Source organism: Phytophthora ramorum (assembly GCF_020800215.1).
Source record: "Phytophthora ramorum isolate Pr-102 chromosome Unknown Phyram_PR-102_s0003, whole genome shotgun sequence".
NCBI lineage: Eukaryota > Oomycota > Peronosporomycetes > Peronosporales > Peronosporaceae > Phytophthora > Phytophthora ramorum.
In genome coordinates this window covers 4,299,145-4,326,528 of record NW_027150649.1, presented here as the reverse complement: position 1 = coordinate 4,326,528, position 27,384 = coordinate 4,299,145, and the positions used below count along the sequence as shown (strand labels likewise).

General features: G+C 54.0%; 6 protein-coding genes across 6 annotated transcripts; 4 read left to right on the top strand and 2 right to left on the bottom strand.

The window, feature by feature from the left end:
• Nucleotides 1-93: 93 nt before the first annotated feature.
• Nucleotides 94-996, top strand: KRP23_4372 (60S ribosomal protein L5; the record flags this gene model as incomplete). The annotated part of the gene is made up of 1 exon (XM_067889320.1): nucleotides 94-996. The coding sequence occupies one exon, from the start codon at nucleotides 94-96 to the stop codon at nucleotides 994-996; it is 903 nt and encodes a 300-aa protein (XP_067748490.1).
• A 262-nt stretch (nucleotides 997-1,258) lies between these two features.
• Nucleotides 1,259-2,373, top strand: KRP23_4371 (Nuclear speckle splicing regulatory protein 1; the record flags this gene model as incomplete). The annotated part of the gene is made up of 2 exons (XM_067889318.1): nucleotides 1,259-1,378; nucleotides 1,456-2,373. 2 exons carry the CDS (start codon nucleotides 1,259-1,261, stop codon nucleotides 2,371-2,373), a joined length of 1,038 nt encoding a protein of 345 aa, XP_067748489.1.
• Nucleotides 2,374-2,516: 143 nt separating this feature from the next.
• On the bottom strand, nucleotides 2,517-3,428 carry KRP23_4370 (Homeobox protein Meis3; the record flags this gene model as incomplete). Its single annotated transcript, XM_067889317.1, has 1 exon — nucleotides 2,517-3,428. The coding sequence occupies one exon, from the start codon at nucleotides 3,426-3,428 to the stop codon at nucleotides 2,517-2,519; it is 912 nt and encodes a 303-aa protein (XP_067748488.1).
• Nucleotides 3,429-9,395: 5,967 nt separating this feature from the next.
• On the top strand, nucleotides 9,396-11,000 carry KRP23_4369 (Dihydrolipoyllysine-residue succinyltransferase component of 2-oxoglutarate dehydrogenase complex, mitochondrial; the record flags this gene model as incomplete). The annotated part of the gene is made up of 1 exon (XM_067889316.1): nucleotides 9,396-11,000. One exon carries the CDS (start codon nucleotides 9,396-9,398, stop codon nucleotides 10,998-11,000), a length of 1,605 nt encoding a protein of 534 aa, XP_067748487.1.
• A 160-nt stretch (nucleotides 11,001-11,160) lies between these two features.
• Nucleotides 11,161-11,688, bottom strand: KRP23_4368 (uncharacterized protein; the record flags this gene model as incomplete). The annotated part of the gene is made up of 1 exon (XM_067889315.1): nucleotides 11,161-11,688. One exon carries the CDS (start codon nucleotides 11,686-11,688, stop codon nucleotides 11,161-11,163), a length of 528 nt encoding a protein of 175 aa, XP_067748486.1.
• Nucleotides 11,689-12,344: 656 nt separating this feature from the next.
• On the top strand, nucleotides 12,345-13,262 carry KRP23_4367 (Bidirectional sugar transporter SWEET3b; the record flags this gene model as incomplete). The annotated part of the gene is made up of 2 exons (XM_067889314.1): nucleotides 12,345-12,508; nucleotides 12,572-13,262. 2 exons carry the CDS (start codon nucleotides 12,345-12,347, stop codon nucleotides 13,260-13,262), a joined length of 855 nt encoding a protein of 284 aa, XP_067748485.1.
• Nucleotides 13,263-27,384: the final 14,122 nt, after the last annotated feature.

The following is a 27,384-nucleotide window of genomic DNA, read 5'->3' as shown; positions in this document are numbered from 1 at the left end:
CTGGAGGGCCGCGACGGCGTCCAACCAAAACACGATCCGACGCCTTGAGCCCCACCATGTCCCTGTCAGTTTGGAAACTTTCATCGAGGAAGGATGACGTTTGTCAAGGTGATCAAGAACAAGGCGTACTTCAAGCGCTACCAGGTCAAGTATCGTCGTCGCCGTGAGGGCAAGACGGACTACCGCGCGCGTAAGCGTCTCATCACGCAGGACAAGAACAAGTACAACTCGCCCAAGTACCGCCTCGTGGTGCGCATCACGAACAAGCAGGTCATCTGCCAGATCGCGTACGCCGAGATCGATGGCGACAAGATCCTGTGCCAGGCCACGTCAGCGGAGCTGCCCCGCTACGGCCTGACCGTGGGCCTCAAGAACTACGCCGCTGCGTACGCCACGGGCCTGCTTGTTGGCCGCCGTGTGCTGCAGAAGCTCGGCCTGGACGAGGACTACGAGGGCAACACGGAGGTGGACGGTGAGGTCGTCAAGACGGAGAGCAACGGCCGCACGTACTTTGTGGACGAGGTGGCCGACGAGAAGCGCCCCTTCCGCTGCTACCTGGACTGCGGTCTGCGCTCCACCACCACGGGTAACCGTGTGTTCGGAGCCCTGAAGGGTGCTGCCGACGCTGGTCTGGACATCCCGCACAGCGAGAAGCGCTTCCCCGGCTACAGCCGCGACGACAAGAGCTACGACGCTGAGGTCCACCGTGACCGCATCTTCGCTATCCACGTGTCGGAGCACATGAAGGAGCTCGAGGAGGACGACCCCGAGATGCTGGCGTCGCACTACGCCGAGTACGTCAAGGCGGGCATTGACCCTGATGAGATGGAGGACCTGATCACCAAGGTGCACGAGGCTATCCGTGAGGACCCCTCGGCCGCCCCGAAGAAGGAGCACTCTTTCGACAAGAAGTACAAGAGGACGACCAAGCGCTCGCGCCAGCAGCGCCAGGCGCGTGTGGCCCAGAAGAAGGCCCACGCTGCGTCCAAGCAGTAAATCTTGCTGTAGGGCTAGTTCCGGCTGGATGTTAGCAATAACAACTGGCAATGTTCGCGTGCTGTAGACACCCAAGCGTCTGCACACCAACCACAACACGATGAAAGTTCAAACACCTTCCTTCATTTGTATTCTTGTACCTTTATTGGCCGTTCTAGAGAGTCTAGCATTGTGAGTAAAATTCTCAAGAATTGGAGTCTAAAGTAACCCAATCGTACTTATCGACGACCTATCGTACCCTTTCGGTCCATTTCGAGTCGCGATGGCGTTCTCCATGAAGCTGTCGGGCGGCAAGGGCAAGAAGAAGCCGCTGGCTGCACCCTTCATGTCGGGAACCAAGCAGTACGGACTAATTCTCCCTAAAAAAGACTCGAAGAAGAAGGTTTGCATGCAAGTAGGACCCTCCACTGTCGTCTGTGCGCCTAACAATCTCACCCTGAACGTTGGTCTTCCCACCAGGAACTCTCCACCGGTTTCAATGTGTTTGCAAGCGCCGCAGCGGCCCAATCCGCCGAGAAGAGCGACAAATATGCAACAGAAGACGTCGAGACGGACACCAGGCGGCGCGTGGGCGCTGAAGCCGCGCGCAGTCTGCAGCAGAGCCAAGTGGACAAAGTGCGAGCACAGGCGCTGGCCGACGACCCGTCGGTCTTCGACTATGACGCGGTGTACGACGACATGAAGAACGCGAGGGAGAGTGAGGCCTCCACGCGTGCAGTCAAGAGAGAAGCGGAGAAGAAGACGCCCAAATACATCGGCACGCTGCTGCAGCAGGCTAAGATCCGGGAGGTGGAGAACGAGCGTATCCGAGAGCGGCGCCTGCTCAATGAGCGGAAGGCGGACGACGCAATGTTCGGAGACAAGGAGAAGCTGGTCTCGGCCTCGTACAAGAGAAAGCTACAGGAAATGCAGCGCTGGGACGCCGAGGATGCGCGTCTTGCAGCGATGGAGGAACAGGAAGACGTCACCAAGCAAGGCGCGCATGCTATGGCTGGCTTTTACGCCAACCTCAACAAGAACCTGTCAATGGGCGGCTCCACAGCTAACGCGCGTAGTGCGTACACAGCCAAGGAGGAGCCACAAGAGGAGAAAATTCGCGACGAACCGACCAGACGAGAACACGAGCGTGAAAGTGCGGGCGCGATTCGAGACGAACCTGCGACCAAGAAGTCGCGAAGCGGTGAGCAACTTGACGAACAACAGCGTTCACCTGTTCGTGACGCCCCACTGGAGCGGAAAGAGGTTAACGCCGATGCTTCATCTCCAGAGGAAGAAGAACAACACGAGGAGCCGAAACCCAGCAAGGAAGACGCGATCGCGGCCGCCAGGGCTCGGTTCTTGGCTCGGAAAGCACAGCGAAAGACTCCAGCAAATTAGAGAAATGACAAGCATGGTTGGGGTTGGGATACATGTGAATGGTTGGCATATTGAAGATACTTTTTTTCTAGCTGTACTTCGACTTCAACTGCCTTCATAAGAGTAAATAAATATCACGAAGGAGGTGCTTGGCACTCTCGCGCTCAATGCACCGACTGGGTCTGGTGCTGCAGCCCGAGTAGTGACGTGGCAGCCAGCAGCTCAAGGTCCTGAAGTTGCGGCATCTGCTCCTGACTCCTGTCGTTGGTCTTGGAGCGCTTGCGGCTCACCGAGTTCTTCCTGGGCTTGTTCTCGTCCGGAGAAGTGACCGACGAAGGCGGCGAGTTCACTTGCATGGCTGACCAGGAACGCTTGCGAGGCGAGGTAGACGGACTGGGAACCGGCGACGGCGACACGAGCTGGTGGAGGTTGGCTGGCACGTCGAGCTTGTTGCCTCGCGGACCGCCGCGTCCCGTTGACAGGAAGTTCTTGACCTCGACGCCAGATTGGCGAAGCACAGGCTGCCACAGACGCTTGCGGGCGTTCGTGAACCAGTTGGAGAGCTGCTTGACTTCAATTCCGGCCTCATTGGCCAGCTCCTCCTTCTCCTCTTCACTCGGGTACGGGTGGGCAAAGTGCTCGGGCGAGAACATCCAGGCCTTGAGCACGTTCTTGGCCTCCGGGTGGAGCGTACCGCGGCGCGTGCCCTTCTTGCGGTGCTGTGCAGCAGCCTTGTCGGGGTTCTGTTGGGCCTCTTCTTCTTCGTCTGCGCTGCTGGCGGCCGTGGCGCCGCTCTCCAGCTCGAACGAGGTGCTGGAGAAGGACGGCAGCCGCAGCTCGCGCTGCGCCGAGATGGCGAACTGCAGCCCCGGCAGCGGCGTCTTGGCCGGGTTGGGCGATGTCACGGGCGCCGCCTTGCCCGTGAGCACGGGCGAGGCCAGCGCGGGGTCCTCGCTGGGGTCTGTGGGGGACAGACAGAGCTGCGCCGCCTTCTTGGCCGCGTGGTGTCGCTCGGGCGTGTTGGAGGCGCTCAGCAGGCGCATGGCCACAAGGCGCGCGTGGCTCGGCGGCTCCATGGCTCGGTGGATTGGTACAGTGGGGCGACTTGCGGGTGACGTGGCAGCTTGGGGAATGAACGGGTGCGTCACAAGTTGCCTTTTATTTGTATGGGTTGCAGTATTGACGAGACTCGAGTGCGACGCGGCGTTAAATTGCGGGACAGGGGTATTGATGTCGCCCCGCCTGCGTGTCGTCCGTCTGCTGAACGTGAGTGCTGGGTGGCGCTGGGTTCAAATCGCCGACACGGGAGGGATGACCTGTGCGAATAAGCCAGTCGTGCGGTCGCGGATACTTTTTCGGATAATTTGAAATGGATGCGCTCTCGCTTGATGCGCGTCGGTCTCGGGGCTTGGGGCTCGGAGTTGCGGATTGCAAAGTGACAGCCACCTCATGAGGCCCTCGACTCGTAAAGAGGTGTCGGTTTCTCTCCTGGCGCCAGCTCTGAAAGGCGAAGGCGACCACCTGGGCAGATCTGCACGTCTGTTGGCTCAACGCCGCGACAAGACGTGCCTCTTTGCACTGGCCTTTTTTATTCGCGTAACGGTCGCCTCGAGATCCCCCAATAAGGGGTGCATTCCTCCGATTAGCAGGATGCGAGTCTCTATTGTGGGTGCGAGCCGTGATGGCCATCAAAAATCTGCGGCGAGCCTTTCAACCTGGCGTCGTGTGTTTCTCAGCGAGAGCGGCGCGCGGTGCTTTGCAGAGTCCGAGTCAGCGCACGACACCGCGAAGACGGAATCTTTCTAGACGCATGGCGCCGCAGCGTGGGGCTCGTTGACTAGCAACTCGCCTGTCATTTGCCGGCCGTTACGGCAATGAGACGCCCCTCCAAGCGGAAAACGGACGTGCGGTGAAAGGCCGCAGGCGACTAGCCGACTACCGATCCAGGCCTTCAACGTGAGAACCATATCTTTTTCTCCTGCTGGGTGCGTGAAAGGCAAAGCCATCGAATCGGGAAACGCCCGGACGAAGGCAATCAACCGGAAACCACCGTGACGGATGGAACTAGACCAGCAAGCAAAGCCTGACGGCACACCCGTCGAGTGACATGTCCCGACGGTATCCTGCTCGCCGTTCTCGACGAACGCGCTGCGCCTTCTCCGTCGGCGAACACTGCAACGTGATTCTCCACCTAAACGTGCTGCAGCTCTCGTCGTAGTGTGGCTGGTGGTGAGCCCTACTTGGCAAACGTGCCACGGCCGTTCCGGCTCACTATTTATCCTGCCAAAGGACGGCACCTTTACCATTAGACATGCATCCGTGACAGCAGACTGTGCCTCAACGCACAGCGCATGATCCAGCACCGGCACTTCAACGATCAAATATTGCCAGTCTCGATGAAAGGCGTGCATGGGTCATTATTTGTTGAGATGTTTTGTTGTTGTGAAGACACACTAGTCTATTGGGTGCATGGCTCATTGCCAATCCGGCCAAGTTGTGGCGAGTCATATCTTAACGGATTTTTGTAGGTTCATGTATCACTACTGCCTCGCAGATACAGCGGGAATATTACAACCGTTAACGAGCTCCATGCAACTTGGGTATCTCGGACCGTGCTTTTGTGGCAACAACCCGCAACGCTGCAAGCGAGCGATGGCTGTGGCTATTGAGATTGTGCTCGTCGCATGAGCAGTCGTATCATTGGTGAAGGCTTAGGCTTCATGAATCCGTATGCAATGCATGGTCCAACACGAACCGGAAGAGCTATGGCTTGGCACCGTCGAAGCAGACGGATACGGAAGCTGTCCCAAGCTTTACAAAGTCAAGGCAAATAGTATTGGCATATTATTCCTCTAAATGCTGAAATATCATTAATAAAAGGTGGTTAATATGCGACGACGTCGAACGAAAAGGTGCTTGTACTCGTCTCCTCTTTCGAATGGTGCCTTCAGACTATTGAAAAGTGAAATACTCACCAGGCCTCGGTCCTCTAAAAATGTTGTCTCCCTGTAAATACAATTTTCTAGATTTTTTTATGGCTCCATTAGCATAGTTTTTCCTGCTGAAGCGATTGCAACTATTCCCAGATTCCATTTTGGATTCCTTCAGGTCCAAATTGACGTATTTATGAGTGATCTAGGGGTAATTTTTTATAATTTTGGGTATGAAGGATCCATTTTTGATAATTTGGGTATTGGACGAAAGCATCATTTGATTAACTGCCATCATTCAAGTTGTACTTACCATTCTTGGTACGCTTCCGAGATTGTTTTCTTGTCTTCGGTTGGGCTGAACTGGGCCCCGCTACGTTCATGAGGTCTTTGCTTTCAGTCGCTTGTTCTTTTGTGGACTCCGTGTGTCATGGTTACACACGACCTATCCTACATTCAATATTAAAACCGTCCCTCAACCCTCAACGAGCACGAATCGGATCTGCAATCCACCAGCAGACTCCTACGACAAGGTCAACTACTTACTTTAGGATTTGCGTTTACTCTCAGATTGCAACTGGATTCATTTCAAGTTCAATCAGCCGATCCACGGCCGACGAGTAGCTAGCTGTATTTGCTCGTGTCTAATTCATTCTCAATTTTATTTCCTAGCAACCAATTCGAGTCTCAACAACTCGTGTATCACGTGACACCGTGGGGACATCTTCGGCTCTAGCGGAAGTAGTGGAGGCTGTCTTCTTCTGGGGACTCGCCTTACGACGAGCCTGCTTGGTTTCGTTTGCGAGCCGCTCCTCTTTATCGCTGGGCGTATCGTATATTGGGTCCGAATCGTACTCCCCGGGGACATACTGCCGGACTTTGTTGTGCATCTGCAGCTTCTTCTCGTAATTTGGGGCAGGGGTTTGTAGAGACTCAAGATGGTTCTCGAGGGTGTGGCAGCGTCGGTGTGGATACCATCGAAACACGTCGTAAATCTTGACTAACAATCTCGTCAGCCGGTCCAACACAGCAACACACAACTCATGGTTTGCACTCGCTCATTACAAAAATCTGGTAGCGCTGATGGTTAGCAAGATCCTTGTAGGCCTCTTTGACTACACTCCGAAATGTTTTCATCACCGTGTTGGCTTTGGGAATGTGCACGAGTACCGAGCTCGTTGAAGACGCGTTTATCACCTCCAGCAACCGCTCGGTAGCCTACACGTCCTCTTTCGCAAACTTCTTCCTCGTGTAATCGAAGCCACGGTCGACGGCATTCTTTGTGTGACCCTTCACAAAAGCTTGAATTTAACAATCTCGAGTCGTGTTCATGTTTGCCACAGCAATGATATCTAGCTAAGGAAGGTCGTACTCGTTGGCCTTGTACGTACAATCCATTATCAAACCTTCCGAGTTCCAAACGTAAAACATCTCCATGAGTACCTCAATCTTGAATTGTCACTGTTAAATTCGACTGTGTAGAAAAAGTCGTGTTCTCTCAGTTCTTTTAGAACAGTCGGAGTGTCGCCTGCCAATTCTTGTTGCCACTCAAAATTGTTCCGATTCGATATGTCTTTCGCCTTGATTTACGTGTTAGGATCGGCACGCTTAAGCGTGGTCACCACAATTTCAGGAGATACACCAACCGCGCTTTGCGACACAATCAAATCTGATATGGAAAGATTTCAAGACGTCAATCGTTGTATATCGAAACGCCGGTGACCTAGATGAGTGCTTGCGTCTTGGGGGGGGGGTTGTTGTGGTGAGGCGAGTCATCATCCAAATGGACAACCTTCCACGGGCCAGAACAAACCTCAGGATCTACGGCATCGAGTCCAATTCTCATACCACAGCCGAATTTGCCGGTGGTGCGCTATGAGTGAACACTATTCGCGTCACGCAGGCCGCAGGTTGTTCAGCGTAAGTCCATATTTGTCATACTTGAAATCGCGCTGCCAAATATCCTTAAACTTTTTTTCTTGTTATGAGCCTTTGTCATGTCGATTATCTGCTTGCGGTTCCAGTTGTGTTGGGCTACTCGGCATCTTCGTAGCTGGAATACACTTTTTGCGGCAGCGGTGGTGTTGCGAAGACAGGTACTTGGTACCATTTTGTACAATGGTGCAGAGTAGATGCCCTCGCTACCAGAAATCTCCTCGATTATTTTTAGACAAATTCAGCTTGCAGCAAGTTCTTGGAGTATTTAAAGTAACTTTAACTTTGGAGTTTATATTTACTTGTGCTGAATGAAGCAGAGTGTCTTCACTGTCACAAAGCGCATGTATTATTTTAAGACTCCGTCAGTTGCAGGAAAATCTCGGTCTATTTTAAGTAACTTTAACTTTGTAATCTATATTTATTGATTGCAACGACATGTAGAGTAGTTGGCATTGCTCCCCCTTCAGTCTGCAGCAATTTTCTTAGGTCAAATTCATGTTGTGCAGTAGTAATAAATTTATTTTTAACCGCTAAAACTATATTCTCAAATCGGACTTGGATTTTTTAATACTAGGTTTTATTATGTGTCCTATTTTCTAGTCAACAATGTTTTTGACGTGCATTTCGTACGACAACTCGTCGTACGATAGACCGGTACATTGGCAAGAATCGCTCAGAGCACCTCATATAGTCTTCAGTTCCCAGCCCTCAGCCCACAGCATTTCCCCCTGCCCCCATCCCGTTCTGCGCGACCGTCCTCTCCCGAAGACCCCATCATTATTGCGAGAAGCAACAATGCTACTCCGAGCTCCTCAATGCCACCCACCGAGTCTCTCAATGCGGAGAACGGTCGCCGCGCATGTACAACCTCCAGGACTCAAACGGCTTACTGCAGCTATCGCCGCGGCATTGCTGCATGGATTCATGCGACTGAGACAGATTCTCCGAGGTACTTTGACTCTAACGGTGAAATTGACGTCAATGTATTTACGCCGAAAGATGTTGAGGCCTTTTTGCTAGCTAAGATGAACGACACTGAAAACACTCTCAAGGTTACAACCCTCAGCGGCTATCGAAGTGCTTTTAAAGACATCTTCCGACAGAAGAAACTCCCACTCGCTGTCGCCTACATTGATGGCATGAAAACATTTTTCTCCGGTCTGAAGCGCATCGAAGCTGAGCGCAACCAGGGAGGAGCAGGCACAGATGATCTATCTACGAGGAGGAAGCGGCAAACCTATTCAAAGTGGCGAATTATGATGCAGCACATTTCTGCAGCAATTAAACGCGAGACTGGAGCGCAACCACCTACCTCAATGACTGTACAGCAGGCAGCGATGCTGTGCATTACTGGGGTGAGCGGTCTGCCGATTAGCTCTTCTCGTCGCTCTCGTTGATTAACACAACTCAAGATCACTACAATGCTTCATCTAGTTAGAGAGATAGAACACGAACAGAGCAACAACGCTCGCAATTTAGCATTTAGGCAGAGGAAGAGAAGACGCCAAGCATAAATGCACTTACTTGAACGATCTGGTGCAGTTTTGTCGCGCTTGCCGGATACTTTTAATGATATCACTTAGTTAGCACTGTCGTCAAACTGTCGTACGAATGCTCGACACAAGTGATTGACAATCTTGGCTATCTCACAATCAAGTTTTCCTCCACAGCTTGGAATGCTGTAAACATTCTCTACAGCCATCGCACAACTGGTAATCGTCCGTTGCAAAGCTCCACCGCGTGAACAGTACCAGTAGTCTTCATCCTCCATCGCTCCGACTCCAGCTCGTATGATCGATAGCGCCAAACGATTCGGCGGACTGCCGCCGAGAGCAAAGCCAAACTGAAGTTCCCACGTGAGACGCGTCATGCGTGTTAAACCGTGCGACCAGCTGAAAAGTAGTATCGTGACGTCGAAGTTGCAGCTCGGGCATACTCAGCGCAAGTCACCACACGATGCGCCCGCGTTCATCCAATCCAGCGTTTACCTGCACCTCCAACACCTCCATATACAAAGTCCAAGTGGACTGGTCGTCACCCAAACGTGCACCTCTCAAGCGCATATTTTGTGCGTCCCTCACGTAATTTATGCGCTTAATGGGTTCGCGGTCGACCGCCCCACATCACCCTCCAATTTCCAATCAGAACCGCCGGCAGCAAGACACTTCTTGCACTATGCACGGCTCCGGACGCATCTTACTCCGCGCCGCCACGCGTGCGAACGGTGCCGCGCGACGCTCGATCACGTCACTCAGCAACAGCGCCGGCGTCCTGGCCGTGCGCTCGTCCAAGTCTGGCGCCATGAACCTGCGTGTGGCCTGCGCGGTGCCCGCGCGCGTGAACGCCGTCTCCAGGCTGCAGATCCGCGCCTTCTCGGCCGCCGGAGAGGCCACCGATGTACCTGTGCCATCCATGGGTGACTCCATCTCAGAAGGAACCGTTGTGGAGTGGCTCAAGCAGCCAGGAGACGCCGTGGCTGAGGACGAGGTGGTCGTGGTACTCGAGACCGACAAGGTGAGCGTGGACGTGCGCGCGCCCTTCGCTGGCGCTCTGGGCCAGCAGCTCGCAGCCATCGACGACAACGTTCTGGTGGGCGCGCCGCTGTTCCAGATCGTCAAGGGCGCCGCGGGAGCGGAAACGAAGCAGGAGGTCAAGGAGGTGGCGCCTGCTGCTGCCGCTCCGATCGGAGAGGAGACTACGGTCCCTGTGCCATCCATGGGCGACTCCATCTCGGAGGGAACCGTCGTGGAGTGGCTCAAGAAGGCCGGAGACTACGTGGCTGAGGATGAAGTCGTCGTCGTGCTCGAGACCGACAAGGTAAGCGTCGACGTGCGTGCCCCCAAGGCCGGCACCATTACCGGCACCCTCGCGGACGTGGATCAGACCGTGGAGATTGGCGTGCCGCTCTTCTCGATGGTGCAGGGTGGAGACGCTCCCGCAGCCGCAGCCCCCGCCGCTGCTGCTTCGACGCCCGCTCCCGTGTCGACGCCGGCTCCTGCGGCGGCGGTCCCGACGTCCGTTGCCACCCCGGAGCCTGCCGTCGCGGGTTCCAACCCACTGCTCGCTACACCCGAGCGTGCGTCTCGTCGCGAGAAGATGAGCCGCATGCGCCTGCGCACGGCCGAGCGCCTGAAAGAGTCGCAGAACACGGCGGCCAGCCTCACGACGTTCCAGGAGGTTGACATGTCCAAGCTCATGGGCATGCGCAAGCAGTACAAGGACGCGTTCGAGGCCAAGCACGGTGTCAAGCTCGGCTTCATGTCGGCCTTCGTCAAGGCTAGCGCCTCGGCTCTGCTGGAGGTCCCCGGCGTGAACGCCATGATCGACGACGAGCACCAAGAGATCGTCTACCGTGACTACGTGGACATGAGCGTGGCTGTGTCGACCCCCAAGGGTCTGGTGACGCCCGTGCTGAAGAACACGGAGTCCATGAGCTTTGCTGATGTGGAGAAGGGGCTCGCCGAGCTTGCAGCCCGCGCACGTGACGGTAAGCTGACGCTCGAGGAGATGACCGGCGGTAACTTCACGATTTCGAACGGCGGTGTGTTCGGCTCGCTCATGGGCACGCCTATCATCAACTTGCCGCAGTCGGGTATCCTCGGTATGCACGGCACCAAGATGCGCCCCGTGGTTGTGGACGGCCAGGTGGTTGCGCGTCCTATGATGTACCTGGCGCTCACGTACGACCACCGTCTCATCGATGGTCGTGAGGGTGTCACGTGCCTCAAGGCTATTGCTGACAAGATCGAGAACCCGGAGCGACTGCTTCTGGACATTTAAGTTGTCTCGAGGGCCCGGTCATTCCTTGCAACAAGCGTGGCGGTGTCCTGCGTGATGAATGGGAGTTGAAGTCATCGAAGAGTGAAAACCCAGGCGTACCAATACAGAAAGGAATAACTCTTTTTTTTTCTTGCAACTTAGTGCCAGTATCAGACTGCTCTTAGGCCTCGTCCTGCCTGAAGAAGCGCTCGACGATGTGTGGAATAGACTGGTACCCGCTGCAACTACTCTTGTCACCGAGGGTGTTCTCGATGAAGGCGTTGCAGAACCTCCCTAGCAACTTCTTGCGTGCGTCCACGCTCGTCGCCAGCTTGACGAATAACCGCGGCTGCGACATCGAGTGCACGATGTAGCTCATGAAGTCGCCACAGTACTCGCATCGATTGCCATCCTCGTGTTTTCGTTGGGCGTGGAACCACACGTCGTGGCGTAGGCTAGCAAAGTCGCTGAAGCGCTTATCAAGCTGATAGTCGGGTTGCTCGCCGCATGTGGTAACCTTGACCGTCGGAATGTGCGAATCGTTGTGCTTGAGATACACGCCAAGCTGGTAGTAAACGACGCCAGCGTGCTCTGTGGTGGTGTTGATCTCGACGTGGTGGATCTTCTCCAGAAATGCCAACGGCGCCGAGATGTTTGAGAATCGCGTTGGCATGACCGCCACCTTCGAGAGCTGCTGCAGCGACGGCATGCTGGAGTCACTTGGTATGAGTGTGAGCTTGATCGATTCGCTGACTTACGCGACTCGTTGGTTGCAAATTGGTAAATGATTCGCTCGACGAGATCCTCCGGATGCAACCCCAACTACCTTGGGCTATCTCGGTGGCGCTGGCAGTTCCATTACAGCACGAAGAAATACTTTATGCGAGTTAACCTGCTTCGTTTGCAAGTACCATGCGTCCTATCAAAGCGTTCTTGGTGAGAATCGGTCGTGTTTAACGTGGTCGGTGGTTCAAATCGCGAGGCCTGGCTCACGAAGAGAAGCCTTGTGTGTCCTCCGATGACGAAGACCGCCGAGGTGTGATCGACTCGCTTGGACGACGACGTGTAGAAACCATGGCCTCACCCTGCACTCCACAGGATTGTTCCGATGATCTCGCTGACTCTGTGAGACAAGGACGTACTCTGCGTGGACTTGGGGGAACTCTGCGGCACCTGCAGCTGCCGACTTGTGGGCAAAAAAGGTATGAACTTCACGAGGAGACACAGCTCCCTGTCGTACCGAAGCGAGTTCCCCCCGGTTGTCCACGAAGGAGCTGTCGGTCCATTGTCATTATTCGTTTGGCCGTGAGGGACAAGCGCAACCGTCTACCGTCACCTTGCCTCACCAAGAACCTACAAACAACCATGTCCAGCCCGGCAGTCATGATGTTCCGGGTCCTCGCTGGATTGGCCACGATCTGCATGGTCTCCAGTCCGTCGCTGCTCATGTACCGCATCCACAAGCAGAAGCATGTCGGCGTTGCGTCCGTCTTCCCTCTCGCTGCATTGCTCGCAAATTCGCACGTGTGGTAAGTTAGCGTCTTCAAGGTCCCGCCTTGTCAAGTGACTCGCTAACGCTCTCGTGACCTCAGGATGATGTACGGCTACATTGAGGGCATGTGGTTCCCGGTCTTCGCCTGCTTCCTGTATGGAGAGTGCTGTGCGATTGTTTTCTTGTCCGTCTATACCTACTACAGCTCGGACAAGCGCTACGTGACTCGCACGCTGGCAGTGTTCCTTGCAGTCCTGGTCCTCATCACAGTCTACACTGTCGTGGGCGGTCTGGGCCACACCGGCCAATCGACCAAGAGTGTCGGCACGATCGTCGGCATCCTCGCTGACTGCGCTGGTATCTGCCTGTACGGCGCACCCATGGAGAAGCTGTTCCAGGTTCTCAAGCACAAGTCGGCTGCCTTCATCAACGTGCACATGGTGATCGCCGGGCTTGTGAACAACTCGATATGGCTTGTGTACGGCATCCTCATCACCAATTGGTTCATCATATCCATCAACGTCCTCTTCGTGTCCGCCAACACGTTCACGCTCTGCCTCTATCGCGTGTACGACCCGAGGACGCACCCACTGCAGGACGCGGACGGCGTCGATGACGAGCAGGGCGACATTTCGGTGTGCATCGATATGACCACCCACATGGACAACAAGAAGTCGCTAACGAGTCTGCCCAGCCCCGAGTATTCGTACATGTCGTCGCCCAAGCTCGAGCTCGACAGTAGGCGCGAGTCAATCATTTCCCAAACTGTAAATACCGGTATGGACGCTTAAGCAGCTGTACATAAAATAAACCGTTTTTTCGGTGATCGCACCTCAAGTGATCTGTACTACTAGTATTATACATTATATATTGTGATCGGCGACTGTTTTGTCCTTTCCAAATGTCCTTTTAATTGGACCTTCGAGGGCGAGGGTAACGCATTAATTTAAGGCAATCCGTGATTGCAATCGGGGTATAGCTCGGAGTTGTCAATATTAAATAAGGTCGGTTATGTTGTGTGGTTTTGCGGTAGAGATGGAGCCACCAGTCATTGTTCAGAATCCCCTAGGTGTACTCGGCAGATTTTCGCTAGAGAGCAATAACGCTACACTAAGCTTAATTGCCACCAGCTGTACCTGCTTTGCGTATTCATGAAGAGTTTCATGTCGGGCCAAGTCGTCTTCGTAGAGTACCTATTCAGAGCCGAGATCACCTTCGCCTCAGCTATTGACTAGACCTTCTCAAAGCTATCATGCTCTTCGTTAATCCTAGTTCTGCTAGTCTGTCAAAACTCCCAATCCTTACTTCGACTCTGCGTTTATATATGTTGTGGACGCTCCGAATGCCCAGCCAAGCATGGGCATTCTGAGGGAGTTACTTATAAATCGGCTGGAGAGGACGCTGATAAAACAGACTTCAAATCTAAGAATTAACATCTATTAATAACATTAAGTTGAGCCCCGTTTATATATAGCAAGTCGGGGGTTGCGTTTCTTAATAGCGCTGTAAATCGGTTGATTTGCAAATTTATAGGACATCCTGCATGGCTTTCACAATAGTAACTACCGGTATTATAAATACATGTACAGTCACACCTCCCTAACTACCTGACTACGCGTTCTTTATCTGGTTTGTCGTCTCTGTGTGCAAAAGAGTTTATATGACTTTCACTATAGAAGTTCTCTAACTGACTAACCCCCTCCTTATTCTCTAACTGACAGCCCCGGACGGTGGGGGAACTCCCTAAATGGACGCCAAATGCAGGTAAGCTTTCTGACATATTTGGCTAATGCTTGGTGAACTTACTGATTGACATTATATTTGTAGGCATTATCCGATCGTTTAAGACACGCTACCGTCGTCGATTTGTCCGCTGGTGCCTTGACGCAATGGAAGGCGATATAAAGCGGAAACTGAACCTTCTCGAGGCAATCCAGTTCAGCATCGATAGTTGGGGCGATGTGACGGCCGATTGAATACGCAACTGCTGAGTGAAGTCAAGGATCGTAGACTCCGCCAGGCAGGGGAGTATGCGTTGGCTGCTGAAGAACATGTGGTAAAGATATTGTGCGCATGCTGGAGGGGGTTAGCGCCCACGATAGTGTTGCCCATTACTTGGAGATTGATTCTGACGTTGAAGTTCACGAGCTCCCAGAAGGCGATGCCGAGGACGATGATGCTGAAGAGGTGGATGGTGACGTGGACGACAAGAACGACAAACCCCCTGTGTCAGCATCGACAGCACTCGCCTATTGTATGGAGCTTTCTTCGTTTCTATTACAGATACAAAGCGGGAACAGGAAATAATACAGACCTTGACAATGGTAGCTAGACCAAGTAGTGAAGCGGCGGCGGCAGACATCACTGGAAACCTTTCTTTTACACGAATGTGAATGTAGCCATTTCCATATCTGACACATTCTCTCAATGAAACAACGTCTCGGATCAATATAGAGGTGTGACTGTATAATAATAATACGCTCACATAATCAGCAAAGCCATGGTGGTGTTAGCTGCGTTAACCGAGATGCAAGAACGGCATTGTAATGCATGTAGGCGGCGTCTGTACCAGATCCCGATGGCTATTGATAGGCTGGGAGTATTTTGTTAAGGTTTTCAATAGTGCACGAGAAACGATGTTACGAGTCGATTGCATCTTGCGTCGCCTATTTAAAATTTATTGGTGGTAAGGTGGCCTTCTATTTGATGTTTATGACCTATTTAACATTTATTGGGTGTCTTTTGGCGCGTCGTTCGAATGTTACTGGAGTCGGCTTCACCCGTTGAGCTTCCAGCAACCAGCCGTGACGGTGAGATAATAATCCCGCGAAGGCGTGGGATCTGCAAAAGCACAGAGCGTAGTACTGTGCGAGCTCCACTAAATACCTCACAGTAATATGGACATTTAGCTTGTATTGCATGAAGTAGAAATACTATCATAATAGTATACTGCGTTATACTGTAATATAATATAATATAATATACTAATTATACTAGCTTTTACTATATTATATTATTATATTATATTATAAAGATAGTACTTAGAAGCGGTGTGTTCAAAGTAGGGGCCACGTTTTTGTTATATAAACACAGAGAATATTATTCTCTCTTCCTCCCGCTGTGAGACTTCAACGTCTTTCGTGCCGCAGTCTGCCGGCGGATTCCTAACCACCGACGGGGCACAACGGAGCGGGTATCGCGGAACTGAAGATCAAATTCGGGGTGTCTGACGCTCGAGGCAGCTCAAACACCGAACTCGCCACCGCACTGACTATCAGCGAGCGTCGCGGCCACCACAGATTGTAGCTTCGTAGGTTCGGGCCTCGACGGCTAGGCTATGAGTCACGATGACATCGTGCTTCGAGGGAGGGAACTGTGCCAGGACGCCTCTGCCTTGGCCGCATTGGACTCAAAGCGTCACGCCGTTGCTGAGGGTTCTGTGAATCACGCCGCGCTTGCGCCGCCCTTCGCGCACGCGATGAAGAGCTATCCTTCCAAGGGGAGATCCATAGCCAACTCAAGACCTCTCGCGCAGTAAACGGTGACTGGGGGTTGGCCGACCGATCAGTAAAAGCCTTTGCATCCTTCACACGAGAGGCCTTCTAGGAGCCGCCAGAGGGACTTCGGTGGCCAAGTAGGCCCCCTACCTCCTCGCCCCCGACCTAAATGGCTCCGCGCAGGACCCCGCTCGGAAGGTGGAAGCCAGTTCTTGATCCCAGGTCTTACCTCTAGTGCGAACTGACTCAGGATACTATAGAAGCGGAGTGAATTACAATTCAGATTATGTACATATCCTGCATTACATACATACATGGGTCGTAATCATGAATTGTGCTTGGAGTACCAGTCGGTGAGTGGGAAGCTGTGGAATTTTCAACGTCTCCCAGATGTCAGCCTTGACGTGGCAATGCTACAGCGTATTTGAGAGTTTACACTACCTGTACTGGTATTTGCCCATGAGCAGGGGACACCTCCACGGAGAGTGCTCTTGTCACTAGCCGCGGTTTAAATCTGAACGTAAGCGTGGACTTTTAACACCTGTACCAGACTTGAATGGCGGAGTCGCAAGAGAGATCGCCACTTTGCTGCTGCTGTTGTCACGGCTTGAAGAGCTTTACAGTATCGGTGTGTACTGTATCTTCGAAATTCCCTCAAATATGGCCATAACTGTGAAAGTCATCGCATCCGTAACCATTTGGAAGCCCCGTCACGGCAATTAACCCGGTTCTATACACATATAGACTCAGACAAGTCTCTATACAAAATCTTTGTAAAATACTGTTGTTGAATCGAGCAAATCTGAGGATACACTTTAGGATTGGCTTAGGTAGGCATTCGCAACGCTCATGCGAGAGAAACGGTTATAAACTCGGGGCAAGGCAGTGCTCGCTTTGCTGGAATACTCGTCGCTGCGCTCGCCCCCGCAAATACCGTGCGGTCTTGCTGCTATCTAGCCTCCGGTTCATTGCTCTCCTCACTGAGAAGCCCTCAGTAGGATAATAACACCTACCCCTTCGTATGTTTACTCCTGTGTACAATAAACAACTTGGCGCCGAAGAGCCCTTTGAAGTGCCGGCCACCAGTTGTGGCCTGGAGAACGGATATCATGAGCCTTCGGATCGTCAAATAATTAACATGAAGTCTACTAGTATCGCGCAAGCCATACACACACACACACAAAATCCTCAGGACGTGTTTGGTCCTGGGTTTAAGTCCGCATATTTCGCACACGGATCTTAAGCCCGCTGGTTTGAATTCACCCCCTCCTGACATTTCTACTAGAAAGAGCCACATACCAAACCAAGTAAATTAAGATTGTGGCAATGGTAACTCTCTCAGGACAAGGCTTACAATCGGACGGTACCTTGCACTTGTATATGATGTCTATGTATTGTTGCGCACCCAAGCCACTTCAGTCTCGGGCTTCGTCCTCTGTAGCGGGGCTACCATTCGGTTCACCTCCTACCTAGTGCAACATGCACTAAGGCACACTTCAGGTGACCACCACAGGGTGGTCCACATTCATAGCAAAAGGCATGACTGGTAGAAAGTAACACCTTTCTACCAATGAGAGTCATTCAATAGATAGGGGTTCTGTCAGCCATCCAATGGCAGAACCTCTCATTAGAAATATCAGTTTTAGGAGGAAACCCCATTTACAATCAATACAGTTCTCATTTACCACCAAGCTTTCGTTTGGTTCTTTATCTAGGTTTAAGTATACTCGTGGATACAAGTATCTGAACTTAAGTAATTACTCCTACGCTTCCTCCTACACGTGCGCACACGTGTAAGCTTAAGTAGTGGGTCTAAGCAGACCCATTACACCTGGTAGCACTTTGTAGTCCGTCCAACGACCGACTAACACGTTCGTATGGAATACGAACGCGGGGCTGAGAACCTGCCCTCGGACAGTAACATGTCCGTGGGTAGCCCAAACACTCTGCAACGCATGTTGCGCGTGCAGACTGCCCCCCCTGTCGGAACCAGAGTGGGAGGCCCCAACGACTGTCAACAGTCATTGGGGAAGCGGCGGTAGCAACGATGTTGCGAACGCTATCACCGACAGCAACACGGTGTTGCTCTGGGTTTCATCGTGAAGGAACAGCGTGAAACCGCTGCTCGAACTTCGGTGTCGCCATCGGCCACACCGCGCGTGGAGTCATTGAAACTCCACGTAAGCAGCTACGTTGGAAGAGAGGGAGAACCTCTCCTCCGTTGGCTTGTCGAGGTCGACACTGCCATTACGGCTCGACGTATCGTCGACCCGTTGTCGAAGGTTGCGTTCGCCATGTCATGTCTTGGCGGACGAGCAGGAGTTGGGCGTACGGACGCCGACTCACAGACCCTACGTGCTTTAGCACGTACGAGGATTTCAAGGAGGAGCTCAAACAGCGTTTGAGCCCCCGCAGAACGAGTTCCGATCGAGGGCGGAGTTCCTCGATCTGCAACAGGGCAAGCATGACGTGCTGCTTACGCCCAAAGAGCACGGTACTTGGTCTCGAACATCGTGACCCCCCGATTGACGAGGCGACAAAGGTCGTCACGTTCATGAAGGGCCTTAGAGATGGGCCTGTGAAGACCTATCTCTTCCGAGAGTATCCAAATACTCTCGAGGCTGCAATTGCGCTTGCAATGCAAGAAGAGTTTAGCCTGCGGCAGGCTAAACTGCATGTGAACGCCCCGCGGCTGATGCCACGACCGGTGGCAAGGCCGTCGGGAGGTCCCGAACCAATGGACCTCTCGAGTGCGACGCTGCTGGTTCCCAGCAGCGTCGTGGATCAACGAATGTGCGTTGTTTCCGCTGCGGAAACATCGTCACTATGCCCGCGAGTGCACAGCACCTGTGCACGCGGCGAGGAGCCGTCGTGGCGATACTGGGTATCGTCACGGGCAAACAAAACTAAAGACCAGCAGGCGCGGGGCGCCCTGCTGGTGATGCGATCGAGCGTGTCGACATCGGACACGCTGCAATGAAGATCGCTGCCCCAGTGAGAGTCAATCTCACTGCAAGAAGCAAGATGACAAGCCGAACCTTGTCATCCTGAAGGTAAGCTCGAAGAGAGAGAAGTCTCTTCGTGCTCTAGTGGACTGTGGAGCGTCGAACAACTTTGTTCGACTGCAGAGCCTTCCAAGGCTTGACTTCGAGGAGGTGGAAACACCTCGAAGTCTATTGGAAGTGAGGCTAGCAACGGGTGTCGTTGTTAGAACCGAGAAGCGTATCGTACGCGTACGCTTCTCTATCAAGAGAAGGAGTTCGTCGACGAGCTTATCGTCCTGGAACTGGACATAAGTTCGATATGGTGTTGGGCATGCCGTGGCTTGCACGGCATGATCCGGTGATCGACTGAAGCGCACGATCGTGCGCTTCGGGAGCAGCAGCGCGACAGAGAGCGATGGCCCTGTCGGCGCAGCACATGCACCACGTGGTGCATGCGGCCCTCCACTAGAGACAGCGCGGAATGCGGCTGTCTCCGGTCACCCCAAGCGAACGCCAACGACTGCGAGAGTCGTTGGAGAAGATGTGAACCGAATCAGCAGGGCCTGGTTCAATCCGATTCGAGAGGGTCTCGAAGCGTCCGGCGACGCGGTAGTGTCGACAGGTAATGTCGACACACAATTGGTCGAAAGACACTCCGCCGTTAGGCGTAGAGGTAAAGAAGACGCGTCGGCTCTGGGAGCCGACGCTGCAAGCAGTGCGGACGGTTGCAAACGTCCCGCACCGGAAATGCTTGCGAGCTCGCGTGCAGCCGGCTGCACGACGAAGCGGTGCGCGATCAAGCCGGGCTTGAACGCGTGCGCCCGCGGGTAAAACCCGCCGGCGAATACAAGGAACACTGTCCACGGCCGGGCCTGGACAAGAAGAAACTCGCGGAGCCGGGCTCCGCACGAGAAGTGAACGGCGCAAGCAGAAAAGCTGCGCAAGTCTCGGTCAGGGACCGAGACGCTACAAGCAGTGTCTGCCGGGCAGACACAGGAGTTGGAGACGACCGTCGAGACATTGAATGTCTTGACGCGTACGAGTATTGGTCTCCAATACAAGAAGATGAGGCTGAATAATCCTCCGACGTTAGCGTCGGAGTTGATGTCGCTCCCAGTCACAAGCTGGAAGCGTTTCGCTCGCGAACTGCACGATGGACGCATCGAGCAGATCTGCATCCTCTCGGACGTCGAGAGAGACGTGTGAAGCAGAAGAGCTGAATCAGCTCATCTCTGAGGGCGCGGACGCCCTCAGCGCGAAGTCGAAGAAGGAACGCTTCGACGAGCAAGGCTGGGACTCGCTCAAGGCGAGCCCCTTTTACAAGGTCTTGCGTGAGTACAAGGATGTACTCCCGGACGACATTCCTGCGGAGTTACCGCAGGATAAGGGTGTTCAGCACGAGATTGATCTCGTGCCGGGAACGAAGTACTGCGTCACGCGACAGTGGCCACTGCCGCGTGAGCAAGTCAAGGCAATCGACGACTTCTTTGAAAGTCGTCGCAATGCAGGACAAGTGCGGGAATCGAAGTCCCCGCACAGCGCGCCTACGTTCTGTGTGAAGAACCACAGGGCGGGTGGCGCATCGTTCATGCGTACAACAAGCTGAACGATGCGACGGTACCGGCGCAGACGCCGATACCTCGAAAGATGTGATCATCGATTCGATGACCTCGAGTACTATCTTCAGTACTCTGGATCTGAGAGACGGGTTCTATCAGATCCTCGTGAGAGTGATATCCCTCTCACGGCGGTAAGCACTCCGAGCGGCATGCTCTGGGAGTGGCTCGTGATGCCGCAGGGGCTGAAGAACGCCCCAGCGACGTTCAACAGGTGCGTCACGCACTTGTTGCGCTCGGTGCGCGACTTCGCACCGAGTATTTCGACGACGTGTTCATTCACAGCCGGGCTGTGAACGGGAAATCGGATGTGGAGATGCATACAGAACATCTCCGCAAGTTGCTTGAGCTCATGCGAAAGCACACTCTACGCGAACCTGAAGAAGTGTATCTTCGGGCGACCGAGATACCCGTACTTGGGTGTCTCGTGGGGAGAACGGCGTACGCCCTGACCCAGGAAAGGTCAGAGTGATCAATGAATGGCCTACGCCTTCAAACGTAAAGGAACTGCGGCAGTTCCTTGGACTCGCCACGTACTTGTGCAAGTACGTGAGCAACTACGCGGGCAAGATTCGCCCGCTGTCGCAGCTCTTAAAGAAAGAGGCTGCATGGGAATGGACTGCTGATTGTCAGCAGGCCTTCGAAGCAGTCAAGCAGGGCTTGACTGAGGCGCCGATCTTGGCGGTGGCCGACCAAGATCGCCCATTCCACGTTTGTGCGATGCATCCGATTTCGCGATCGGATGCGCACTGATGCAACTCGATCACGAAGGTCGTGATCGTGTGGTTTACTACCAATCGCGTCAGCTGAAGCCAGCTGAGCGCAATTACCCGGTACATGACAAGGAACTCCTTGCCATGAAGTATGCACTCGCAAAGTTTCGAGTGTATCTACTTGGGAGTAGACCATTCGTGGTCTACACCGACCACGCATCGTTGCGTACGGCGATCAAGTCGCCGCACATATCACAAAGAATGGCACGGTGGCTGTCATTCTTTGCTGAATACAACTTCCAGGTTGAGTACAAACCTGGAAGGTTGAATGTCGTGGCCGACGCGCTTTCGCGTCGACCAGATTATGCGGTGCAAGAGGCCGACGCCAACGCAGTTGGCGTCGTCAGGACGACTACACCCTCGTCGTCCTTGCTGGACGAAGTGAAGGCCGCATACGCACATGATGCGGATGCGAAGCAATTGGTGGAGTACTTCTCCACACCTTCTGACAAGTCTCGTCAGAAGCTGGCCAAACCCTTCGTGCCCGTGTACACCGTTATCGTGTACACAATGGTCTGCTGCTTTACAGCGCAGTCGACGACAACGCAGATCGCATTGTCGTGCCGGATGATCATGACTGAAGCTCAAGATCACGTACGAGTACCACGATGCCCCGACATCGGGACATCCTGGCCGTGAGAAGACATATTTGCTTCTCACGCGTGACTTCTATTGGAGTCACCAGTACAAGTGGGTACGCAAGTACGTTCGTGCTTGCGAGGTATGCCAGCGCGTGAAGCCTGCGCCCAACTCGCAGGCTCCGCTTCAATCACTACCGACCCCGGAGTGCTGGCAGTCCATTTCAATGGACTTTGTTTTTGGTCTTCCGCAAGACAACAAGCGGAGGACTGGTATTGTGGTCTTTGTTGACCGCTTCAGCAAGATGGTGCATCTTGCTGCAGTACCAGCCGAGGTGACAGCCAAACAGACGGCATGTCTGTTTGTCGACATGGTGTTTAGACACCATGGTATGCCACTCGACATCGTGTCGGATCGGGATCCGCGCTTTACAGCGCGATTCTGGCAAGAAGTGTTTACACTTCTTGGGACGCAGTTGTCCATGTCGACTGCGGATCACCCGCAGACCGACGGACAAACAGAGCGTGTCAACCGCGTGCTGGTTGACACCATGAAGAGCTACGCGCACTCGTTCCATCAATGGAGCGACTGCTTGCCGATGGCGGAGTTCGCCATCAACAACTCGGTGCATGTCTCGACAGGACACACACCGTTCTACGTGAATGCCATGAGGCACCCACGCGTACCGAGCGTACTCGGTGCGGTAGCTCCTTCCTTAAGTGGGGGAGGATATCCGGTTAATTCAAAACACCGGATAAGCACGCTGATACAAGCAATGTATCAGCTGTGACGACTCGCGCACGTACTGCGCGCAGTCATGGCGACGACAACAGTGTCTACGACGGGCGTAGACACTTTAAACCAACGACATCACGCGCAGGCCGGGCCTGCTGCGAACAAGGAGCACGAACTGAACCAGGGGTTCAGCTCGGATGCAATGGACTTTGTCCAGCGTCGACAAGCCGTAATTCGGTTTGTCCAAGATGCAATAGCACTTCTGTCGATCGACAGAAGCTGAATGCCGATAACATCGGCAGGGAAACACAAATGAATTCAAAGTTGGTTCATTAGTTCTGTTAGCTACTCAGAACCTAGCTAAACATGCAGTTTCCGATTTCGGAGCAAGCAAGCTTGCTCCGCGCTTCATTGGGCCATTCACCGTGTTGGCGAAGCATGGCAACGCGTACACACTGGACATACCGTCCAGCATGCGCTTGCACCCAACGTTTTACGTTGGCGACTGAAGCCGTACGTGCAGCACGAGTCACCTACGTTGGTGACTCGCCAAAGCGCTCTCGAGCGCGGCGACGCGCTTCGAGACGCCAGAGAGTCTCGTCCCGACCTCGACCTTTACGTTCGAGGTCGTCTGCGCAACCTCCGCGAGCTGAGCCTTTAACAAGCTCAGCTCCTGACGCAGAGCAGCGAACTGCGACGCTTGGAGACGCTCAACAGCCTCCAAGCGAGACTCAAGGTTTGGTTGACCAAACCCGGGGCGTCTACCCGCCCCCCCCCCCCCTTGCGAGACGCACGCGGGGCAACTCGCTGGATCGTCCAGCGAATTGTTGGTCATCGGAACCAGACCCGAGGTCCGGTTCATTTTCGTATTCGTTGGAGAGGATTTCCTCCCCAACACGATACGTGGGAATCACGGAATGTCCTGATGGAGGACATTCCGGAAATGGTGACGGCGTACGAAGGCCGCCACCGCCACCTCCGCCGAAGGGCGTAAAACTTGGGCGAGCGCTGTAGTCGCCTACAGCACTCGGATAAGTGCTGCGATTATCCGCAGCACTAGAAGACGCCTGCGCCTGAAAACTGGCGCGCAGGGTCTTGAGGTCGTCAGGTACACACATGGACGTGTACCCGTTGACGTCCCGCTCGGTGATGCGTACTGCTCCAGGTAGCAGTACTCACAAGCAGTGTCATAAGGCACTGCGCAAGGAAGTCCAATACCGACTGCACCATGGTGCAGTCGTTCAAGTTTACCACGCTTCGAGAACTTCTCGTAGCGCTCCCGCGCCTGGCTAATCCGGTCGCGATAGCCAGCGGGGTTCTTGTTGAAGTTTTCAACAAAGGCACTCCAACTTTGACAAAGTGCCTGCCACTCGGGCACTTTGCTTCTGCGAGAAGTCTTCTTGCTCGCAACCATCGGAGCTCATGGAAGAGCCCGATGTAGTAGTCGCGCCTTTGATTCGTTAACGGATCAAAGTGTACTCGCTTCGCGACGTCATCGTCAACGATGGCGTTGCACGAATACAGCGCGTACAGATTCGGTGGCGCGGTCGCACCGAATCGGCTGCCGATCTCAGACTGAGACGGCATCCACGGCTCACGCACTGGTTCAGTGCGCGAGACCGCAACAGCAGCGGATGGAGTGGAGTCATCTCCATCCCGCGGATCGACAAGGCTCCAGCGGCAGCGAGCGGTGTTCCACTGCCGCTGCGCGAACGCTTCGAGCTCGAAGCGTTCGGGTCGTCCTCGCGTGGACGACGCAGACCCACATTGGGGTCAGTGTGGCCCGGAGACAGATGTCCTTGTCTCCTTCGAGTTCCCCCTCCTCGACTTCGCTTCCGTAGTCGAGGGGAACTCCCTCTCCACCCGGAGATAGATACCCACTCCGGTTTCGACAGCAATGATCTTGCCTGTCTTGTTTCGGATGGCATGTTTCTCATGCCATCTCGAGTGGTACCCAGCAACAGAGAGGCGACTCTCTGTTGCCGCGCTTGTCGGCATCGCCATCGAGGCGATGCCAGTAGCGGTCGTGGCTGAGGCAGTGGCCGTCGTCGCCTTGGAGGCGACGACAGCACTTGCTGTTGCCGAAGCGGCCGGCGTCTTGGACGAAGACGTCGTTGGCGTGCTCATTGGGAATGAGCACGTGTTCTCCCGAAGAAAATACGGATTGACGTGTCGAGACCGGCACGTCAAATCCTAACGGGGGATGGTGTAGCGGGGCTACACATTCGGTTCACCTCCTACCTTAGTGCAACATGCACTAAGGCACACATTCAGTGACCACCACAGGGTGGTCCACATTCATAGCAAAAGGCATATGACTGGTAGAAAGTAACACCTTTCTACCAATGAGAGTCATTCAATAGATAGGGTTCTGTCAGCCATCCAATGGCAGAACCTCTCATTAGAAATATCAGTTTTAGGAGGAAACCCCATTTACAATCAATACAGTTCTCATTTACCACCAAAGCTTTCGTTTGGTTCTTTTATCTAGGTTTAAGTATACTCGTGGATACAAGTATACTGAACTTAAGTAAATTACTCCTACGCTTCCTCCTACACGTGCGCACACGTGTAAGCTTAAGTAGTGGTCTAAGCAGACCCATTACAAAGATCAAGCGCAAAGCGGACGGCTCGATCGAGAAGTACAAGGCGCGCCTCGTCTAAGGCTTCAAGCAAGTACGGCATCGACTACACGGAGACGTTCTCGCCCGTGGTCAAGTACGTGACGCTGCGCATGATCATCGCGATCGCCAAGTACTTCGGCTGGCCCCTCGACCAACTCGACGTCGTGACAGCGTTCCTGTACGGGGTCATGAAGGAGGTGGTGTTCTGCGTGGTTCCCGAAGGCGTCGAACTGGATGGTGGCTTCGACTGCCTGGAACTGGTGAAGGCCATCTACGGTCTCAAGCAAGCTTCGCGCGTGTGGAACGAGACCTTCGACGAGTTCATGTGCTCTATCGGCTTCCAAGTGTCGGCCTTCGATCCGTGCCTCTACATCAAGGTGGTGGACGGTCAGTGCGTGCTCGTGCTGGTGTACGTGGACGACGTGCTGATTACCGGGAGTTCGCCGAGCTGATCGCACGCACGAAGACGGACCTGAAGACGCGCTTCGAGATGACCGACAGCGGCAAGTGCGCGTTTGTTCTTGGGATCGAGCTGGTGGACGGCCCGGACGGCAGCGTGACCATGTGCCAGCGTCGCTACGTGGACGACATCCTGAAACGCTTCGCCATGGACGAGTGCAAGGCTGTGGTGAGTCCGGTGGACATGAGCACTCGACTGGTTCCAAGCGACGCGGCGACCAAGGTGAACGCTCCGTTTCGCGAAGCTGTTGGTGCGCTGATGCACCTGATGACCGCCACGCGCCCGGACATCGCGTACGCCGTTGGCTATGTGTCGCGCTTCATGGAGAACCCCCAAGAGGAACACTGGGTTGCGGTCAAGCGCATCTTTCGCTACCTGCAAGGCACCAAGACGCATGGCATCTGCTTCAAGCCGGGCGACAAGATCGACTTTCGTGGCTACTCGGACGCGGACTGGGCCGGCGACCTCGCGGACCGCAAGTCCACTTCAGGCTACGCGTTCATGCTGATGAGTGCGCCTGTGAGCTGGGGAAGCAAGAAGCAGTCAAGCGTGTCGCTGTCTACGAGCGAAGCGGAGTACATCGCGCTCAGTCTGGCTATCCAAGAGGGCAAGTGGATCCATCGCCTGCTGTGCGAGATTCTGGCGGCTGCCAACGAGACGGGACCCGAGCTCATGATCCGCGAAGACAACCAGTCGTGCATCAAGATGACCAAGAACCCGGTGAACCACGGCCGCGCCAAGCACATCGACATCAAGTACCACCACATCCGCGACGAAGTGAAACGCGGTGAAGTGAAGCTCGAGTATTGCGAGACTTCTGTGATGCTGGCGGACATCATAACGAAGGCGCTTGCGGGACCACGCCACACGGAGCTGACGGCGGCTCTCGGCATTCATGGGACTTCGCATTGAGGGGGCATATTGAGGGTATGGAGGGTTACCGGTTTGGTATCGGTTGTTGACCGTGAACCGTTAACCCGACCGGTCCAATCCGAACCCACGCCGATTACGCCACCCGATTACGCCACTGTCGATTACCCACCTGTGGGTACAAGATTGTAGGTACAAGATGGGCTTCGACGTGGCGCTCTCTCATTGGCTGAAGTAACTCAGTATCCAGTAAAGAATCAAGTAGTGTGATCCAGTAGGTCTAGAGTAGCGAGAAGGCTAGCGAGCTAAACCTCAATCAATCACTTTCGAATCTTCGTTCTACCCCTCAAGTGGTTTCCAGTCTCCGCTCCGGTCTCGCCCAGAGTGCTGCCCTCCCTCCGCTCCGTCAAGCTTCACGGTGTCCAAGATCCATACCTTCCATCATAAACGTAAAAATATTGCGCACGCGTAAAAACTCCCACGAACACCGATGTGACCTCGGTGCAAAACACCATCTTAGATATCGTCCCGGAGCGATAAGGCAAGCACTTTAGATTATTGGTTGTCCTAAAACAAAAACAATACAACAGATTTTTAGAATGATATCCACAGCGCTCATATAAATTCAAGCTAACTGATTCTCTCTATCGAGTGTCGTAGCGAAGTGCATAACAGCAGTCTCAAGTTGAATCTCAGCGCGTGGGATGTAGTTGCATCCGTCACGCTGATGCTGGTGACGGAAGTTGCAAGTAGAAGCACGGGTGACGGGAGACGT